The sequence below is a fragment of the Palaemon carinicauda genome, chromosome 37 (genome assembly GCF_036898095.1).
Source record: "Palaemon carinicauda isolate YSFRI2023 chromosome 37, ASM3689809v2, whole genome shotgun sequence".
Lineage (NCBI taxonomy): Eukaryota > Metazoa > Arthropoda > Malacostraca > Decapoda > Palaemonidae > Palaemon > Palaemon carinicauda.
In genome coordinates, this window is record NC_090761.1 from 43,014,946 (window position 1) to 43,037,238 (window position 22,293).

At 43.3% G+C, this 22,293-nt stretch overlaps 1 protein-coding gene across 5 annotated transcripts in view; it reads right to left on the reverse strand.

Annotated features, from left to right (window-relative positions):
- The window catches only part of LOC137629602 (latrophilin-like protein 1), a 511,095-nt gene that overhangs the window by 227,591 nt on the left and 261,211 nt on the right, over positions 1 to 22,293 (reverse strand). For all 5 annotated transcript variants that reach the window (XM_068361081.1, XM_068361085.1, XM_068361084.1 and 2 more), the window contains 2 exons: positions 13,209 to 13,402; positions 6,546 to 6,699 (listed from right to left, as the gene is read on the reverse strand). In XM_068361081.1, the coding sequence (XP_068217182.1) occupies positions 6,546 to 6,699; positions 13,209 to 13,402 (348 nt within the window). The remainder of the gene's footprint in view (positions 1 to 6,545; positions 6,700 to 13,208; positions 13,403 to 22,293) is intronic.

The following is a 22,293-nucleotide window of genomic DNA, read 5'->3' on the forward strand; positions in this document are numbered from 1 at the left end:
CCATGTGACCTTCCTACTTCATAGGATGTTCCTATCTGAGGATTACCTAAGGCGACAACCTGCTGGTTGCCGGGGGCCGCCGCCCCTTGCCGCCGGCTGCCGCTGACATCTCAGACAACCTTCCATCTTATGTACCCAGCTAGGTTTACCAACGCCGACAGCCTGCCGGCTGCCGGAGGCCACCGCTCTGCCGGCGGTCGCCCTTACAGGTGTCTCCTACCTCTCTGCTGCTCAGTGTGTAGCCTTAGATGGATTCACTCCGCCGAACCGGGCTCCAGCTGGCCGCCAGCTTGCCGGCGACGCTCCTGCTGCTTCCATGGACAAGCACCCCTCCCCCGTATAGCCAGATTGCTCTTCTTTGGTATTTCATACCTTAAAGACAGTGGCTGGGGTGTACGGTTGTACAGTACAATATTTCCAGCATACTCTGTGCTTCTCTCAGTGCAGTCTCTTGCCGGGACCTACCCAAATATAAGGGGGTTTTACCCTATTTTCCCCCTTCTTTTCTCTAGGTTCTGAACAATTTCAGACCCTCTCCACTCTGTAGACAATTCCTTTATAAGAAAGCCTAAGTTTGGCTCCCCAATAGGGATACCATTCCCTCCCCTAGAACCTCAGGTCCTAAGGAATTGTCGGCAGAAAAGGTCACGGTAACTGGCTGGACAGGACTCACAAGTATGTGTCTTCCTACTTCCCTTCTAGCTCACCTATCCTGAGCTAACACAAAACACAATGCTACAGATTAGTGAATCTTAATTTTAAGAGTAATGTAAGCCATAACTCTGTTTTCCATGTACTCATGTTCTCTTTCTTTTACAGGAGGAGAACCTGAAGTGTGAGAGCTCCTTCTGCGGAGTTCGCCGCATGGACTTCTACGGGCATAAGGCGTGCCGGACCTACGCCCCCTGTGCAGTAAAAAAGGGCAACCTTAAATATTGGGATCCACAGTCCTGCTCAACCTGCAAAGGCCTCCTTGATGAGGCGTTCGACAACCCTCCGTCCGCGGAGGCCAGGGACAATACTCGAGAGGAACCGCACAAGTGGGTGTGCGGTTTCCAGAAAAATGCCACCGGGCCTTATCTCCCTAACGAGAAGATGAAGGCCTTGCTTTTCCCCAAAGCACTGTCGGACTCTGTGATCCCCCAGGATCAGATCCCCTGCGTCCAACTTACTGTTGAACCCGACATTTCTGCTACATTCGGATCTACACTCCGAATGTGTCATCTTGATGAAGTGGAAAAGATGTCGGAAGTCTCCGACAACACCGAGAGGACCCTCATGGGTGAGGATCTGGAGGATGAAGAGGATCAGGTGGAGTTCCCTGATTCGGAGAACGAGGTCGCCCAAACACCTCCAGTAACCCCCGTTGTGGTCGAGGAGCCAGTCCCCTCTACCTCCGCTGCCTCGCTGCCCGTGCTACCAGCCACTGGAGATGCCATCCAGGTGCTGGTGGCACTGATGGGCGAAAGGCTCCGACAGAATTCAGAGGAGCTCAAACGTCATTTTATGGGATTGAAGCGACCGAAAAAGATTTCGGTTAAGGATCTTCCCTCATGCTCGGAGTCTAACCCCTGGAGGTACTCCGAGTATATGCCAATTACAACTGGCAAAATCTTTATCAACGATCGGCTTGGGTCCATCCTCTTGGAAGAGGTGGAGTTCTTCCCCAACTTTGAGGCTTACCCGAAATGTTACGTCCGGCTCAGGTCCGAACCAGCCTCCAAAGAAGAGACCAAACCCAAAGAAGTGAGCGTGTTCGATCACTCAAAAGCCCAAGCCATGCTGGCAGAGTGTCTCAAAAGTCTTGGTTTTACCAACTCTAAAATGCCAGCATTGAGCAAGAAGCACCCGTCCTTTCCTGCTCCCCCTACTGCGACCTTTCCCTTTGTTGAAAAGGCCTTCCATGCAGTCATGAAGCCGGTGGAGGAAGGAAAGCCCTGCCCTACCTTGGAGGAGTGTAGGCCTCTCCCCCTCGCGCTGCCCCCCGACGACAGATTCTGGAAAGATATCCAGTTCACCTTTACGGCCGGGAAACTGGAACCTGACGAGGCTGGCCGTCAGTTCAATGAGGATCTTCCAAAGCTGAACGACCACCTTCTTCGTCGGGAGCAGGAGACCAAGGAGAGACTAGCCGCCTCTCTATCTCACCAAATTCAGCTGGAGGTCATGGCTGGGGATGTTAGGGTCCCAGATTTGTATATGGTTCTCGCGAAGACCCACCTAGTGACCGTGATGAAGGATTTGTACAGCTTCATCAAGGCCCGGAGAGCCTGCAGAGAATTTGTGTTTGCCAACGCGGCAGTGAAACACGAACCCCGGAAGCTAATCTCCTCTAACATCTGGGGCAACCATCTCTTCCCAACAGCTCTGGTGAAAGAGATCATGGACAAAGCCACCTCTGAGAATCGGAACCTTCTCAACAAATGGGGCATGTCCTGCAAGAGAAAATCCTCTCAGGGAGAAGGCCCTCAACCTAAGAGGAAATCCTCCAAACCACAACCCCAGTAGCGACAACCCAAAAGCCAGTTTCCGGCTCCAGCTACTCCCCAAGTGGTTGCACAACCACAACAGACCTTTCAGATGGTCCCCCAGCCGGTGGTGTCCCAATCACCGGTCTTCACCCCTGCCTATGAACGACCATCCACTACCTTTCGTCCCAGAGGTAGAGACTCCGGCAGAGATTCCTCTCGCCGCCCCTTCAGGGGCAGAGGAGGAAAGGGAGCTAGCGGCCGAGGTGGCAAACCCTCGGGATACCAGAAGCAATGAAGTGCTTCCGGTGGGAGGAAGACTCCGCCACTTTCAGGATCGTTGGACCTACGATCCTAGGGCACACAGCATCATCAAGAAGGGACTAAGTTGGAGCTGGACGCAACCACTGCCAACTTTCAACCAATTCTTCCAGCCTTCAACCCCCCTCTTGGAAGAATATCTCCTGGAACTCTTGAACAAGAAGGTGATCAAGAGGGTAAAGTCCACCAGGTTCCAAGGAAGACTATTTTGTGATCCAAAGGACTCAGACAAACTCAAGAGTCATTCTCGACTTGTCCCCCCTCAACAAGTTCATTGCGAACAACAAATTCAAGATGCTGACCCTTCAACAGATAAGAGCCCTACTGCCTCACAAGGCCTACACGGTCTCAATAGACCTGGCGGATGCCTACTGGCACATCCCAATGAACCACCACGCTTCCTCCTACCTAGGATCCCGGCTCCAACGAAGAAGCTACGCCTTCAGAGCCATGCCCTTCGGGCTAAACGTGGCTCCGAGAATCTTCACCAAGCTAGCAGACACAATCGTCCACCAGCTACACCTTCAGGGCGTCCAAGTGATGGCCTACCTCGATGACTGGCTGGTCTGGTCGACATCGCCAGAAGAATGTTTGAGAGCTTGCAGCAAAGTGACCCAGTTCCTGGAACATCTGGGTTTCCAAAATAAACACCAAGAAGTCTCGCCTCTCTCCAGCTCAGAAGTTCCAATGGTTAGGAATCCATTGGGATCATCAATCACACCGCCTTTCCATCCCACTGAAGAAAAGGAAAGAAATAGCAAGGTCAGTCAGAAGACTTCTCAAATCAAAACGGATCTCAAGACGACAGCAGGAGCAAGTTCTGGGCTCCCTACAGTTCGCCTCAGTGACAAACCCAGTGCTACGAGAACAGCTAAAGGATGCCTCAGGAGTCTGGAGATGAAACGCATCCGTCGCTCGAAGAGATCTCAAGAGACCCCTACCGAACAGGCTTCACTCCCTTCTAAGCCCGTATTCAGAAGCAAGGACCTTAAAAAGATCCATTCCTTTCCAACCTCCGCCTCCATCGCTCAACATCCATACGGACGCTTCTCTGGAGGGTTGGGGGGTCACTCCCATCAACAGCAAGTTCAAGGAACATGGTCTCCCCTATTCAAGACGTTTCACATCAACATCTTGGAGGCCATGGCAGTTCTTCTCACCATGAAGAAATTATCCCCGCGTCCTTCGATACACATCCGTCTAACTTTGGACAGCGCCATTGTGGTCAGATGTCTCGACCGTCAGGGCTCGAGATCGCCCCACATAAATCAGGTGCTATTACCCATCTTCCGCCTGGCGGACAGGAAGAAGTGGCACCTATCTTCAGTTCACCTACAAGGATTCCGCAACGTGACGGAGGACGCTCTATCAAGGACAATCCTCATAGAGTCGGAATGGTCCCTAGACGCAAGATCATTCTCCTTCATCTCTCATCAAGTCCCAGAACTACAGATCGACCTCTTCGCGACGAGCGACAACAAGCAACTTCCTTGATATGTGGCCCTGTACGAGGACCCCAAATCGGAAGCAGTGGATGCCATGCCCCTGGACTGGAACAGATGGTCCAAGATTTACCTGTTCCCTCCACCCAACCTTCTGCTGAAAGTCTTCTCCAAACTGAGAACCTTCAAAGGGACAGCAGCCCTAGTGGCTCCCAAGTGGCCCCGGAGAAACTTGTTCCCCCTAGTCCTGGAGCTACAGTCCAAGCTGATCCCCCTGCTGGGCCCAGTTCTCTCCCAACAGGTGCAGAAGTCGATTGTCTTTGCTTCATCAAAGAAAGTCAAGGACCTTCATCTCATGATTTTCTCTCCCTAGCCGTAAAGAAAAGGTTTGGGATCTCGAAGGCAATATGAATCATCCTGGAAGAAGTAGGTATCCTTCGTCAAGGCAAAAAACCCTACGGAAATCTCCATAGATTTTTGCATGTTCTTCTTTATTCACCTTCATGGACAAGGCTTAGCAGCCAATACGATTTCCACCTGCAAATCGGCCTTCACTAGACCACTTCTGTACGCCTTCCAAATAGATTTATCCAGCGAAATCTTCAATAAACTCTCGAAGGCGTGTGCTAGACTCCGTCCAGCACCTCCACCGAGACCCATCACCTGGTCCCTGGATAAGGTGCTCCAATTTGCCTCTAGCTTGGACAACGAATCTTGCCCTCTGAAAGACTTTGACTCAAAAAGTGATCTTCCTTTTTGCTCTCGACTCAGGAGCCCGAGTCAGTGAAATAGTGGCATTATCAAGAGAAGAGGGCCAGATACAGTTCGTCAACATGAGGGAACTTACCCTCTTCCCTGACCCAACGTTTCTCGCTAAAATGAACTTCCCACCAAAAGATGGGGCCCTTGGAGAATCTGCCCCCTGAAGGAAGATGTCTCTCTATGCCCAGTGGAGAGTCTTAAGGTCTATCTTCAAAGAACTTCAGACTTTGGCGGAGGACAACTCTTTAAAGGAGAAACTTCGGGTAGTGACCTGTCACTAAAACAACTAAGAGCGAAAATCACCTACTTTATTCGCAGAATGGATCCTGACAGTACACTTGCAGGTCATGATCCTAGGAAAGGCGCCTCTTCCCTGAACTTTTTCCAAAGAATGGATTTTGAAAGCCTCCGATCCTTCACAGGCTGGAGGTCACCTAGAGTTTTCTTCAAACACTATTTGAAACAGGTGCACGAAGTAAAGAGATTCGTGGTGGCAGCAGGTAGCGTGATGAAACCGGCTGTTTAGTGCTGCGTAGAAGAGTGAGTTTTTTCGGGACTTTAACTCAAACAGGTGCCTGTGTTGACATTAGTGCGATACATAGTGATTTCAAGGGACACTTAGTGTCACTAATAGACTGTTCTTCATCAAGGTGAAGTGACATAGATTCTTACACGTGTGCCACATGTTCCTGGACGTGAAGTGTACAATGATTTTAAAAGACTGGCGTTCCTCAGGGAACTTGTGCTTAAAGGCAAAATATTTCCCTTTCAGATTCTACATCACCGTCTTACTGAAAATCTATGTCTATTATCCAATATTATTATTGTACAGAATTTTCCATATTTCCGTGCAATTTTCAAATAAAATATTTATTTTATTTACCATATACGTCTAATTTCGCTCCTATCTTTCATATGAAAATAAATTGCTGTTATTGTTGTATTGCGGAGGCTGGTTGGAAGCTGGACTTTGGAATGAAGACGGACGTGACGTCACACAGTATGGCGGACGGTTTGTTTACGTTGCGAGTACCGTAACAGTAACGAAGGAGGGGTAACTTTGGAACGGCTCCTCAGTTACCTCGCCACCTTTCCCTTTCGAAGCGTAAAAGCTATATGGGGTGCATATAGCCATGTGGCGTGGTAATGCATGCGTCGCCTGTTGATATACGATATCCTAGAGGGAAACCTTTAGGGTACTCGCACCAGAAGTTAGAATTCTGTGAAACCTTTAGTTTAATTCTCTGGTAATATTTATGGTAGTCATACATACCCAAAGGAAGCTACTGAAGGAACCTTCCATCAGGACCACATGGCCATCTCACCCAAAAATAAATTTTTTGCTTCGCTCAACATCCGTTTTTTACATCCAAAGACTATCAAAACAGTGATCATTTCTGCTGTTGCCAATATTCTATATCATCTTACTTGAACATTTACATGAAACAAATAACCAACCTTAGTCATGTTTACCATTTTTCTATAGAATAACCAAACCTTACTATTGCTACTTAGAAAAATCTTAAATGTTTCCTTAATTCTAAAAATGTACCTGCATAACAATCCTCGATACTCTCATCATGTGTGTTTTCCGTAGAGTTTGAAGGGACGATGCATTCATATCCATTTGTTGCATACGCTTCATAACAAAATTCTCTCACCGGACAAGAGTTGTTAGCACAAGTATCGCACTGTGTTATGTTCATCTGTGGGCGAGATATTCAATAACCAATATACAAATACCTTAGGGCTAGAATCCTTAAAGTGGTTGATATAAACCTGTGGGGATTAACGGGATAGTCCGAGTGGCCAATAAACTCGAGGCTCAAAAGGAGGATGATACATGACATGGTGCCATTGCAATAAAAAATAAGGATTCATATTCAATATAACAGATACAGCTTTTATAAATTATGTGTGAATCATGTGTATAGGAGTAGGTTTTCATTGTCCGCTTATTTTTTTCCCATACCATAGATTGCATCTTATCATTATTTGCATTTACTATACAGTACTCATATTATGTTTTATTATACTTTATACTTGATAACTGTATTGTACTCATTTATAAGCATGATACATACCTAAAGTTTAAAGAATTCTAGCTTAACCCCAAATTCACTGCAAATCTGGGCTGTAGGAAGGTTAACCTGCTGAATACCAGTCCAAGTAATTTTCTGTATTATGACTTGATGAAATACCTTTCATCCTTGATTAAAGAATACATACAACTCAATATGTTATACAAGTATAGTTTCAACAGCCGTGAGGATAGAGTGATTATTGATTCCATGAAGGGGGACACCAGGCTTTGAGGAATATAACTCAGATAATCATACTATACATTTATTAAGTGTATGAGGACTGCGAGTAGGAAGTAGTTAGAGAAAGAGACAGTGAAGTAAATGAAGAGAAAGAACGAGACAGATCTACATGCTTTTTAATAATCAATCTTTATATTACCCTCTCAATTTCTGACATTTCCATTCTGTGCTTTTCAATTCAAATCAGGATAGCTTAAACAAGGACACAGTATAAAAAATGGGTATCTCTATCTTTTATCAAGATGTTATCCTCATATGTGACCATATGTCTATAATTCATTACACTGATCTTCACGGGTAAAACATGCATGACAATAAATGAAAACGGAAGTTGGATTAACAATGTGAGAGGGAATGTTAGCTATTTTCATGAACTTTCTTTTACAGAATACAATGGGAAGGATCAGCACATCAATACCCTTATCGGAATTGAAAATTATACTACAACACCACCGAATATGTAAAATTAATCTGGTGTTAACTTCTACATGGAATGCTACTAATTTCTATATATTTGCAACTGGCTTAGATTTATTCATGTAAATTTCTTCTAATCAACCAGAAATAAATTTTATCTTGTCCTCTGGGGCATATCTAACAAACTCATCACTTACTATTATTATTATTATTATTATTATTATTACTTGCTAAGCTACAACCCTAGTTGGAAAAGCAGGATGCTATAAGCCCAGAGGCTCCAACAGGGAAAATAGCCCAGTGAGGAAAGGAAACAAGGAAAACTAAAATACTTCAAGAACAGTAACATCATAATAAATATTTCCTATAAAAACTATAAAAACCTCAACAAAACAAGAGGAAGAGAAAGAACAGTGTGCCCGAGTGTACCATCAAGCAAGAGAACAATGTTTGATTTTGGAGTGTCCTTCTCCTAGAAGAGCCCCTTATCATAGCTATAGAGTCTCTTCTACCCTTACCATGAGGAAAGTGGCCATTGAACAATTACAGTGCAGTAGTTAACCCCTTAAGTGAAGAAGAAGTGTTTGGCAATCTCAGTGTTGTAAGGTGTATGAGGACAGAGGAGAATATGTAAAGAAGAGGCCAGACTATTCGATGTAAGTGTAAGCAAAGGGAAGATGAACCATAACCAGGGAGAAGGATCCAATGTAGTACTGTTTGGCCAGTGAAAAAACCCCATACTCTCTAGCGGTAGTATCTCAACGGGTGGCTGGTGGCCTAATCAACCTACAACCTACTAAGAGACCTTGAGGGTCAAACATGTTTCCATGGTAAGATGATAATCTTAGACCATGAACTGGGAAGAGGGAATAAAAGGTATAGCATTTCTTGTACAATACTATCTTGCTCCATCTTTTTTTTTTGTTTTTAGTATTCACATATGCAATAAACACGAAACAAATTCTGAGAGATTGGCTTCATGTTAAAATCAGTTTGGATAAAAATGTCTACCAGGTCATCATAGGTCACGGCATTTAGGGCCTTACCAATTGTGTACGATAGCTTAGGTCATGAACAATGAGGCATGAACTACCATCTAAGGTGATGGAGACTGGGCAACTAATCCCTGCAATCAAATTGCCTTCTAGAAATGATTTTGCCTCAGTCCTTATCACAACGAACATTTATTCTATGGACACAGGAACAAGCATCTGTTTAACAGACCAATTGTATTTCTGGCATAAACTCTACCTGTCAATTTCCATCACAGTTTCATTTTCTTCTTGCTTTCTACTTCAACCAACTTCATACTAATTGGGAAAAACTGATGCACTGCTTTGGGGAATTAGTTCCTTAAATGTTTTTATGGAGTATTTTGTTGTGTCATCCGTTATTCTTCTTCAAATTCTTCTGGTTATTTATGTCCAAAAGCTATACAGTAGTACTAAGAAGAGAGTTCTCTATGTCTGCTGTTGCAAGGTCTTTCGTGAACAAAGTATAAGGTTGAACAGGCATTGTGCTCAAATGCAATACAATCTTCAAGGGTTTCCCTCAAAGTTCCTATTCAGAGCCAAGCTTCAGGGGGCTTTTTCAGCATACAAAATGACTAATATCTTCATCAAACTCCAGGGTAAAAACCAATCTTGTGTCTGAAGTAATTGTAGCTCAGGGATTCTAAAATACAGCCATCTACTCAATCTTAAGTATATCTTAGTGATATTAATATGTCTCACCTCACTTTCCTGTCCCAAATTAACCATTCTTAGGCTTGGTCTGGGTCACCTACGTTGAATTTCTGTGAGGATTATTATACAATCAAATTTTCAATTCTAAATTCTGCTACTACTTCTGTAGGTAGCTGTCTCAGGTATGTAGGTCCTAACCTTGAATAGTTTTAATGGTCATACCTTATGACTTATGGTACCATGAAACTAAAGGAACACAAAAGGAGGTTCTATGTCCCTTCTCATTGAGCCACTGTAAATATAAAGAACATTACCATTTCCAAATATTGCAACCATAAGACATTCAAGACAATACAACCCTAATCTCAATTTTTGTTGTCTGTAACTCTTACTATTATAAAGGCATAGTATATAGAGTTATAATACTGTAAGTAAGTCTGATAATTCCTCTAAACAATCTAAGGGTGCAATAAGAGAAAAATAAAAATAAAATAATGTAGCACATGAAATTGAATTCTGGTTGTAACTGATAAAGAGAAATTTATAATCAACCATGTGTATTAGGTACTACTTTTAATGCAAGAAGTCTTAAAAATAAACACACTAAGCAGTTTTAAAATGGTTCTATATTTGACCATTGTTTCATAAAATAAAAAAAAAAATAAAAAAACATGATGCAGAAATCTTCATCTTTAATCTCCTAATAAGGAAAAAATTACTTGCTCTAAAATTCCCTAGATGGCAACTCATTTTTCTTACCATTTTGGAACATTGACCATCAAATATCAGTTTCACCCCCTTGAATTTGGGTAATATAGCATGGTTCCTAACTTTTGCCATATACATGTACATTTTTTCCTAATTTTCTTTTCAGAAAGGAAGTGAAGTGAGCGCTAGATGAAACGAGAGCAGGAAAAGCACCTGATATGGATGGCGAGAGGGGTGAGATGTTAAAGTAGGGGGTGTGACTGCACTTGAATGGTAGGTAAAGTTGTTTAATATATATTTTATGCTGTCAATGGCCCCAGTGGACTGGGTGTGCGTGACTTTTTTCACTATGCAAAGGTCAGGGAGATGTGTATGAGTGTTGTAATTCATGGGGTATTAGTTAGTTAAGTGTGGTTGGAAAAGTACATGGTGGAGTGCTAATTAATAGGATTAAGGATAAAACAGAGTATGCAATCTTGGAAGTGCAGGGTGGTTTTAGAAGAGGTAGGGGACGTATAGACCAGATTTTTACAGTTAAGCAGATATGCAAGAAATATTTAGCAAAAGGTAAGGAGGTGGATGTTGGATTAATGGATCTGGAGAAAGCTTATGATAGAGTTGATAGGGAAGCTTATATGGTATTACTGGAATGTTGTTGTAAGCAATGAAAAGTTTATACATAGGCAGTAAAGCATGTTTTAGGATATGATATGAAGTGAGTGGTTTCCAGTGAAAGTGGGACTGAGACAGGGATGTGTGATGTTGTTATGGTTGTTCAATTTGTTTGGTGATGGAGTTGTATGAAAGGTGAATGCTCGAGTGCTTGGTCAAGGCTTGAATCTAATAGATGAGAGTGATCATGAGTGGGAGGTGAATCAGTTGTTGTTTACGGAGAAGCTCGATCGATTAGTGACAGAGTTTGGGAGAGAGTGTGAGGGAAAGAAGTTGAGAGTTAATGTGAGTAAGAATAAGGTTATGAGATGAATGGAAAGGGAGGGTGGTGCTAGGTTGAATGTCATGTTGAATGGAGATTTACTTGAGAAAGTAGATCAGTTTAAGTAATTGGGATCTGTTATTATTGCAAATGGAGTGGAAGCAGATATACGTCAGGGTGAATGAAGGATGCACAGTGTTGGGGGCAGTGAAGGGAGTGGTAAAGAATTGATGGTTAGGAATGAATGTAAATGGAGTTCTGTATGAGAAAGTTATTGTACTAACTGTAATGTATGGATCAGAGTTGTGGGGAATGAAAGTGACGGAGAGACAGAAACTGAATGTGTTTTAGATGAAGTGACTGAGGAGTAAGGCTGGTTTATCTAGATTAGATAGGGTTAGGAACGAAGTAGTGAGGTTGAGAACAGGTGTAAGAAATAAATTAGCAGCTAGAGTGGATATGAATGTGTTAACCGGTGATGAAGTGTGGGGCAGAGGTAGATGGAGAATGCTGGCCAGAAACATCGACCCCACATAAAAGTGGGAAAAGATGCAGACAAAGAAGAAGAAGAAGAAGTGGATATGAATGTGTTGAGGTAGTTTGACCATGTAGAGAGAATGGAAAATGTACGTCTGCTGAAGAAGGCGAGGAATGCAAGAGTTGATGGGAGAAGTACAAGAGGAAGGCCAAGGTTTGGTTAGATGAATAGAGTGAAGAAAGCACTTGGTGATGGGAGAATAGATGTGAATGAGGCAAAAGAGCATGCTAGAAATAGGAATGATTGCCAAGTGATTGAAACGCAGTTCCAATAGGCCCTGCTTCTTCCTCCAGTCACCATGAGGTAGCAGCAATAGGTAATTCAGCATATAAAGCTTCATTTTTAGTAGATAATGGGGGAGAGTAGGCTGTGGCACCCTAGCAGTACCAGCCAAACTAGCCTGAATTCCTCATCAAGCTTTTGTTCTTTTTTGATGTCGGCTTGTAAATAGATAGATATTACTTATCTGTGTAATACTAGAGGACAGGCTTATATATCTAATCTTTCCTAATATCAGGAGGATTATCAGAGTTCTTGAATTAGGAGAATATCAAGGTAAATAACCATCTATTCTTGCACAATCATCTTTTACTGGGTAAAACCCGAAATTAAAAGGTCTGATATTTAGGCCAATACGTTAGATTCTTACTGCCAGAAAACAAGTTTCTTATTAATTACTGATAGTTGGAAGCTAGCTAAGTGACAGGTTACTAGGTGAAGCTGTCTCACTATCATAAAAGGCCAGTGAAGCAAATAATTCAAAGAAACATCCTCCAAAATGATTGAAAAAATTATGAAGGATGGTATACTGTATATAATATACTCCCAAAAGTTTTGTGGTAGCCAAGTAGAAACATCTTTGAATTGCAGTCTGTGGGTCAGAAGTGTGAGGTCAGGTCATTGCCCTATCGTTTTCACTAGTGACTGCAAATTTACCGCACTAGGTCAGATATGAACCATAAGTTGTAAATGGAAAAGAAAGCCATCAAATTCAAGAGGGCAAATAACTTGAATAGAAATGGTGAAGAAATTACCTTGAAATGTGTGCAATATATATATATATATATAATATATATATATATATATATATATATATATATATATATATATATATATATATATATATATATATATATATATATATATATATATATATATATATATATATATATATATATATTTATGTATAAATATGTATGTATAAATTGTAACATAATAGTGATTATTAAGTCACTGAAAGGGAAGTCCCTCATAAAAAAAATAAGCACCTTAAAGTAATAATATCACACCATTAAAATATCACCATAAGAAAAATAAAACTGAAATTGCAATGAATATACTCTATATATTTTGAATTGAAAATGTGACCATTTATCTATGAACCATGGTAATGGCATACTTGACTATAGTATATAAAATAAGATAGACATCATATACCAAGGAAGAATGAAGCAAAGGTAGTTCACGATAACTAAACTTCAATGAAAACTAAACAGGTCAAGTAATTTGTTGCATCTGAAATCTTAAAACGATGAAGCACTACTATAAGAGTCACACCATATAATTGAATAAACAGTTTTGGGAAAGGAATTCGTAAGCACAGACCCACCTGAAGAAATCCTTTCAATTCCACAACAGCTTGGTTGATTGCAAGACGACTTATACACCCATTGAAACTAGTCAAAGAATCGTTAATTTGGAAGATAGATGGGTTCCCCAAACGAATCCATTTGCCGAACCCGGACGTAAGATTTAACTTCTGTTTGTCCCTCTTTGTGCTCTTGTTGTCCAGTGTCATCGAACCTATTGATACCATATATGAACTTCAAAATCATTGGAAGCTATAACATTACAACATATTTATACAGCATAGGTATCATATGGGCAATTTCAAGTTGATATAACCAATGTTTTTGTATATAGTAGGAATAACTTGGCATCTTTGCATGTAAGTTAAGTATGATCATCATAATTCCTCGGCAAAAAAAAAAAAAAACAAAAAAAAAAAAATGTTTTCACAAAATGTACAACCATCCCACCTATTACTCCTTAATTAATGATTCTCTCTATAACTTTTTTTTTCCAACAGCAGATCCTTATTTCCGAGGTCTATAGTTGGCAGAGGTTCATTATTTTGCCCATTAATTTGTATCTCATTTTTTCCTTTAACGTCTACAGAAACTTAAAGCTTCATCTTTTATCATCAAGTTTTCATCTCTTAATACTGAAAATTGTTCTTTCTTGATTTTAATTAATAAAACATTTTCAAAAAGATTTCCCCTATCATTGCTGGAACAACAAAAAATACAAACAAATATAAATATCCAGGATAACTGGCAGCAAAATCGGTATACATCATCATTATCATTATGGTGATGATTATGCACAATTTCTGATGAATCAAGCCAAGCTAAAAGGCAATAATCACACCATGAACGTGTAGCTATGAGAAAATTAAAACAAAAAATCAAATGACAATAAAAACTATTTGATATTATAAAAGTTTATGTATTTACTAAGGTCTTACATGGAACACTTAAGTTAAACTTATGCTCACATACATACACACACACACACATACATATATATATATATATATATATATATATATACATATATATATATATGTGTGTGTATATATATATATATATATATATATATATATATATATATATATATATATATATATATATATATATATATATATATATATATGTGTGTGTGTGTATATATATATATATATATATATATATATATATATATATATACACACACATATATATATATATATATATATATATATATATATATATATATATATATATATATATATATATATATATATATATACATACACACACACACACATATATATATATATATATATATATATATATATATATATATATATATATATATATATATATATATATATATATATTATTCATGTATTTCATTTTCGTATTTCAGAGACTAAGGGATTGGCCAGACCAAGCGCGATGAGCGGCAAGGTTAGCGGCATGACTCGGCGGCAAACCAGCGACAAAATGTTGGGTGGCCACACCGGAACCGCCACACCTCTCTGGCTCCTCACTCCCAAGGACCTAAGGACCCAAGGCCCATAGAATATTCTATGGGCCTTGTAAGGACCTTGCTCACTCCCAGCTGATAGCCTTCCTCGTAAACATGTCGATGGTGTTTGAGTAGGAAATTACTTCCGATTGAAAATCGTTATTTTAATCTGAACTATAAATTACACAAGTCTGGATTCACGATTTTAATAAACAGAGAAGGGAAAATAAGTTAATTTTGAAATTAATGTTGCCAGTCTCGTTTGTACGGTGACAGATTTAATGAATATCTGCATATTTCAGAAGTCTTCTGATTCTTTGATGGCAACATCCTTCCTGGATTCAGGCTCAAAAAACAAAGGTCGAACTATAGACAATCTCAATCTCTCTCTTACCAGGTATTATAATTGCTTCAAATATGATAAAGTTCACGAAAAATCCTTGTCCCTTTCATTCCAGAATTAACTAGCATTTGCATAAGATATATTGTTTAAATATAATTTACATACGATTCTTTTCACATTTGAAATTTCTCTCTCTCTCTCTCTCTCTCTCTCTCTCTCTCTCTCTCTCTCTCTCTCTCTATATATATATATATATATATATATATATATATATATATATATATATATATATATATATATATATATATATATATATATATATATATATAACTGAATGGTGATTAAATAGGTTGCAAAGCACAAAGAGGCGTAGGCCTACCCGCTATTTTATTACCATCCATTTGCAGTTGATTGCCATAACCTCCATTTATTTAATCTATTTTTGCTCTCCGAAACACCTCCCAATAAATTGTTGATTAGTAATGGCTGGAAACGAACAATTGAACGCGTACTTCTTCAGGAACTGATGAAAAATGGCGCAATCTTGGGTGAAGACGCTCGAGCCGCTGCGATTTTTTAAAACATGAAACATAGTCTGGTGGCAACTGCAGCGGCTTGAGGCTTCCCGCGCTTCCTATCTGGCCACCTACATAAGATACTTAAGGTTTCAATTTTCCGCGGGAACCTCTTGCCGCTAACCTCTCCGCTAGCCGCGCTTGGTCTGGCCTGGCCCTTATAGACAGCTCGTAAGGTGGGTCTCACTCATACAGGATTAAGTAATAAATGCAAATTACATAAGACTTTCATCACTCATTTAGTAATATTTCCATTCAAGTCAGTATAAGTAAATTTATGTTATTTTTAAGAATGAACTTTTTATTTCACGTAACGAAGTCTTATGTTAAGGTATGCTGTAGGACACACGAGGTAGCAGGTGGGTTTTCATCCGTTTTTTTCCACGTGGTTAGGATATGTATGAAGATTCTCTTTTTTTTTTTTTTTTTTTTTTCCCACGAGAGGAAGGTGGGCGGAGTTTTCCGAGAGTGTTGCCTCGCCAGTAACATCCTACCCTTCTATCATATTGCCGAGTTGGTAAACTGACGTTGTATGAACCCACCCATACCATGTGTAGTGTATTGCTTGAATTTTCTAGAAGGTTCTAGACTGAATTACGTTAATATATATAGGGGGAATAGCATGCACAGCAGACAGACAGAGAATTACTTCCTGATATTTGAAAGCCATCGTTCCGCCAACCTTCTCTCGACCGCCTCTCCAGCTCAATTCTCCTCTCAAGGCTCTCATACGTGAATAGTGTTTTTGGGCTCAAGCCATGGCGTCCTGATGGAAGGTTCCTTTTTGGTAGCTTCCTTGGGTATAAGACTACTAAGATATTCCCAGAGAATTTAACCACAGGTTATCACAGAATTCTAACTTCTGGAGCGAGTATCTCAAAGGTTTCCCTTTAAGACATCGTAATACAACAGGGGACGCATGTCTGAACGCGCCACATAGCTATCTTCACCCCGAACAGAGTTAATGCTTCGGTGTGTAAGGACTGAGAATAGCTGGGAGCCGTTCCACAGCCAATCTCACTCGTGGCTACTACTGATACTCGAGACGTAAACAAACGGACGCCATTGCTCTGATGACGTCACGCCCGTCTTCATCCTTTGTTTAGTAGCTGCCCTACTTAGACGGATTTTCCCTGTGTTAACTTTATCGTTTTGCATCTTCGTTATGTCGTTACCTTCAGCCTCGCCTTCTTCTGGAAAGTTGAGTACAAGGTTCCAGTATTGTTTAATTAAGCTCTGGCCGTAAAGTAAATATTACTTTTCGAGATAATTGCTGTTTTGTGGCAGAGCTGTGCCTCTACCGGACCCGCCATTTTATGGCGTCGTTGTTGTTATGCATGCCTTATTTAGTTAGCCACAACAACGTTTTCCGGCCTTATTTACTAATCGATTACATTAGTTTATTTAGTCTTCATAGCTAGGAACTTTTATATCGTGTTTAGACGCTTTTTATCGGTCATCGATTGACCTCATACCAGTCGGCTACTATAGCCCCCAGGCCAGGAGCCTACATACAAGTGTTCAGGCATGATCTATTAGTGATCCTAGGCTAAGTTATGAAGATAGTGGCATTATTTTACAATACTTTTGACAGTGATGCAAATGTTTTCGCCTTCAGGGACCATATAGGGGATAGGCTAGTCAGTGACTCTTTCTAGCCTATCCTACTGGTAGGACCCCTATATGCTTCCTTCATCCCCTGCCTTGGCATTCCCTCTAATTAGCCTTGATTCCTTTTCTGAGTAAAGGGATCAATTGTCTAATAGAGTATATATCGCCTCTCTGTCCTCCCTAAGGGAATGAACCTTCTTTAGGGTTGCGTCCGAGAGTGAGGTTAGGCTAGCCCTACCTCTATGGCTAGGATAGTCTATGACTTTCCTGCGATAGCGATATGTCTTCTTCCTTTCCTAGTTCAGGACTTTTAGCCCTGCCCTAGGTTGGGTTAGGAAGGTTTCTCTGTTCCATGCTGAAACTGTACTCTTGCACCGTTTTAGCTGATCTGCCTGATCTTAGGTTAGGGAGTGTCCTCCCTTTCCCTAGTGGCCGCTCTGGTACAGAAACCCTTCCTTGGAAGACTTCTCTCTTCTCCCTCCCCACCTATCTCTTGTATAGCCTAGCCTATGCTTAGGTTAGTTTATACCCATCTGTCCCCTGTCCTACAACTCCTCCTTAGGGTGGAATAGTAGGGCTACCCGAGCTTCCATGTGCAGTCCGCTCTGGTACATATACCTTCATAGTGTCCTATAAGGTTAGTTGCTAGAATAGCTCTGCATATGGGAGTCTCCCCCCCCCTTTGGGTGTTCCCTAGCCCTCCCTTGGGCTACCTTGCTCCCGGTCCTCAGTGACCCCTGCTCCTGGATGTTAGAGCCTGCCTCTATCATGGGTACACCCTCTCAGGGAAGGGGGGGATGTCTGGAGTCCTGACGGTACTTCCTGCATCCCTTCCCTCCCCCCCCTGTCTCTCTCCCTATCCGGGTGCCGGTCTCTTGCCGCCTCTACTGTCGGCAATACCTGCCTCCTACTTTGGTGACTCTTCCTAACCTTGCCGCCAGCCCCCCGTGTACAAAGGGACTGCCGGCTGCCGCCGGCTACTACCGGCGGCTCTCCTCCTCCTAGCTTGTCGTCCGCTCGCCGGTCGGCCGCCGGAGTGCCGGCATCTACTGCCGGCAACCCGGTACAGCTTTAACCATCCTTATCCCAGTCACCAATCCGGCATCCTCCGACTGCCGGAGCCGCCGCTCCCTGCCGGCGTGCCGCCGTTGTGCCGGCGGCCGCCATCCTGGTATTTGACTGACTTTGAACATTGTCTGTCCTAATGCCAGAATCTCTGCTGGAGCGAGCTCCGGCATGCCGGCGGCTTGCCGGATGCCCCCGGAGGCGTCAAGAATACTTGCACCCCCTTCCTGTAGCTATCATATGACAATGATAGCCCTATATCGCAAACAGATAGACTGTTTCTACTATTAAGATCAGTACCTTGGTACTGCTCTGTTAGTGATCATGCTGTCTCTTTGCATTCTTCTAATTCCAGCATGCTACGTGCATCTTAGCACGGCTGGTTGCCAGAAGCAGTTACCTTTAAAAGAGGCCTTCTAGCCCCTAACTTGGGACCGAATGATCTCGGTCCCAATCTTGCCCTTGGATTTTTCCACGGAATTCCAAAATACTATGGAGCTCTAAGGAATTATATCCGGTGCCTTCGGTCACTCGGATTATCCAGGGACCAAGCTTATGGTAACCAGCCGGGCGAGATGCATGGAGCATGTTCTCCTTTACTATTTCAATCTCTATGCATCACACCTTTCATTAAGTTAAAATTAATAATTAATATTAACTTAGTTTAAGAGCCATTCTTATGACTCCCCCATACTCATTTTCTCTTTCTTCCACAGGAGGAGCAGATGAAGTGTGATTTCGCCTTCTGCGCTGTGAAACGCCCGCAGTTTTACGGGCATACGGCTTGCAGGACTCACGCCCCTTGTGAAGACAAGAAAGGGGATTTGAAGTTTTGGAATCCACTGAACTGTACGGTCTGTCAGGCTCACCTAGTTGAAGCCTTCCATAACCCTCCCTCAGCGGAGATTAGAGACATTTCTCGTGAAAAGCTGCGCAAGTGGGTGCGTGGCTTCCAGAAAAATGCTACCGGACCGTACCTGGCCACCGAAGAACTGAGGTCACTGTTGTTCCCTAAGGCCTCCCCTGATTCAGTGGTACCCAAAGACGTGATCCCCACTGTCCAAATTACGGTGGAACCTGATGTAGTCATGGCTCAGTCCATGCATGAGTGCCGTTTGGATTCCGAAGATGACGAACAGATTTCGGATGTCTCGGAAGACACGGAGAAAACGCTTATGGCTCAAGGAGCCGAAGATGACGAAGACAAGGTGGAATACGCCGAGTCGGAGCAAGAGGTCGCTCCCCCGTCCATCCCCCCTCCTACTCCTACACCGACGGAAATGTCTATTCCGTCTACCTCCTCGACTCCGGATCCTTCTTCTTCCACTCAAGAATTGATCCGACTGATTAGAGCCGTCATGGACGACAGGCTGAAGGAGAACCAGGAGTCCATCAGGTCTATGATAGGATCCAGAGAACCGAAGAGGATTTCGGTCAAGGATCTCCGCGCTTGCTCTCATCTCATGCCAACCCGTGGAGGTATGCAGAGCATATGGTTATTGCGACCGGCAGGATCTTTGTCAGTGATAAGATCGGCACGGTCCCTTTGGAAGATGTGGAGTTCTTCCCAAACTTTGAGGCCTACCCGGACTGTTACGTCCGGCTTCGTTCCGAACCTGCCTCGAAGGAAGAGACCGAACCTAAGGAAGAGATAGTGTTCGATCTCGCAAAGGCCCAGGCTATGCTAGCCGCCGCATTCAAGAGTAGAGGCTTTACCTGCTCTAAGCTTCCGGCCTTGAGCAAGAAGCACCCTACTTACGTTGCACCTGAAACTGCGGTTCTTCCATTCTTGGAAAAGGCCTTAGCTGCATGCCTTAAAGCGGCGGATGAAGGGAAACCCTGCCCTGCATTGGAGGAGTGCAAACCCTTCTCCATAGTGACCCCCCCTGACGCTCGACACTGGAAAGATGTTCAACATACTTTCGTCGTGGGAAGGCTCGATCCTGACGTCGCCGGACGTCAGTTTAATGAAGACCTCCCTAAGCTCAACGATCACCTCCTTCGTCGGGAACAAGATACGAAGGAGAGGCTTGCGGCATCCCTATCTCATCAAGTCCAAATTGAAGTTATGGCCTGTGACACTAGAGTACCAGACCACTACATGGTACTCTCCAAATCCCACTTATTGACTGTAATGAAGGACTTGTACCACTTCATAAAGGCTCGAAGAGCCTGTCGTGAATTCGTGTTTGCCGGTGCCACCGTGAAACACGAACCCCGGAGGCTGATTTCCTCCAACATCTGGGGAAAACACCTCTTTCCTTCTGACCTTGTGAAGGAAATCACTGACAGAGCCGCCACGGAGAATAGGAACCTTCTCCACAAGTGGGGCATGTCCAGGAAAAGGAAACCCTCTCAGGACGACGGACCTCAGCCTAAGAGGAAATCCCAAAAGCCAAAACCCCAGCAACGTCAGCAAAGACGTCAGTTTCCGGGACCCGCTACCTCCCAAGTGGTTGCCCAACCACAACAGACCTTTCAATTGGTCCCCCAACCGGTGTTGTCACAGTCACCGGTCTTCACCCCTGCCTTTGAGCAACAATCAACTACCTTTCGTGCCAAAGGTAGAGGCTCATTCAGGGGTGCAAGCAAAGACGCATCTCGCCGTCCCTCCAGAGGTAGAGGAGGAAAGGGAGCTAGCGGCCGAGGCAGCAAGCCCTTGGGACACCAGAAGCAATGAAGTGCTTCCGGTGGGAGGAAGACTCCGCCAATTCCAGGATCGTTGGACCTTCGATCCCTGGGCGCACAGCATCGTCAAGAAGGGTCTAGGCTGGAGTTGGACTCAACCACCCCCAATCTTCCAGCAATTCTTCCAACAATCAACCCCCCTTCTGGAAGAATATGTTCTAGACCTCTTGAACAAGAAGGTGATAAGGAAGGTAAAGTCCACCAGGTTCCAAGGGAGACTGTTTTGTGTCCCCAAGAAGGACTCAGACAAACTCAGAGTCATTCTGGACTTATCCCCCCTCAACAAGTTCATAGCGAACGACAAATTCTAGATGCTGACGCTTCAACAAATAAGGACCCTTCTGCCTCAAGGTTCCTACACGGTCTCTATAGACCTGGCGGATGCCTACTGGCACGTTCCAATGAACCATCACGCTTCCTCCTACCTAGGATTTCGACTCCAAAGGAAAAGCTACGCCTTCCGGGCCATGCCCTTCGGCCTCAACGTGGCCCCTCGGATCTTCACAAAACTGGCGGATGCCATAGTACAACAACTCCGCCTGAGAAACGTCCAGGTGATGGCCTACCTCGACGACTGGCTAGTCTGGGCTCCATCGCCCGAAGATTGTGCAAATTCTTGCAACGAAGTTACCCAGTACCTAGAACACCTGGGATTCAAGATCAACGAGAAAAAATCTCGCCTCTCTCCAGCTCAGAAGTTTCAGTGGTTGGGAATCCACTGGAACCTTCAGTCACACCGCCTTTCCATCCCCCAGAAGAAAAGGAAGGAAATAGCAGGGTCTGTCAAGCGACTACTGAAATCCAAACGCATTTCAAGACGACAGCAGGAACGAGTTCTAGGCTCTCTACAGTTCGCCTCAGTGACAAACCCAGTGCTTCGTGCACAGCTAAAGGATGCCGCGGGAGTCTGGAGACGCTCGGCATCCATCGCTCGAAGAGACCTCAAGAGACGGCTTCCAAACAGACTGCGACGCCTCCTAAAGCCGTGGTCGGAAGAAAAGGCCCTGAAAAGGTCCATTCCTCTCCAACACCCTCCTCCATCACTCAACATCCACACGGATGCCTCACTGGAAGGTTGGGGAGGTCACTCCCACCAGAAACAGGTTCAAGGTACCTGGTCTCCCCTGTTCAAGACGTTCCACATAAACATCTTGGAGGCCATGGCGGTCCTTCTAACACTGAAGAAGTTATCCCCGCCGCCCTCGATCCACATCCGTCTAACCCTAGACAACTCGGTGGTAGTTCGTTGTCTCAATCGCCAAGGCTCAAGATCGCCCCAGATAAATCAGGTGCTTCTCCCAATCTTCCGTCTGGCAGAGAAGAAGAAGTGGCACCTGTCT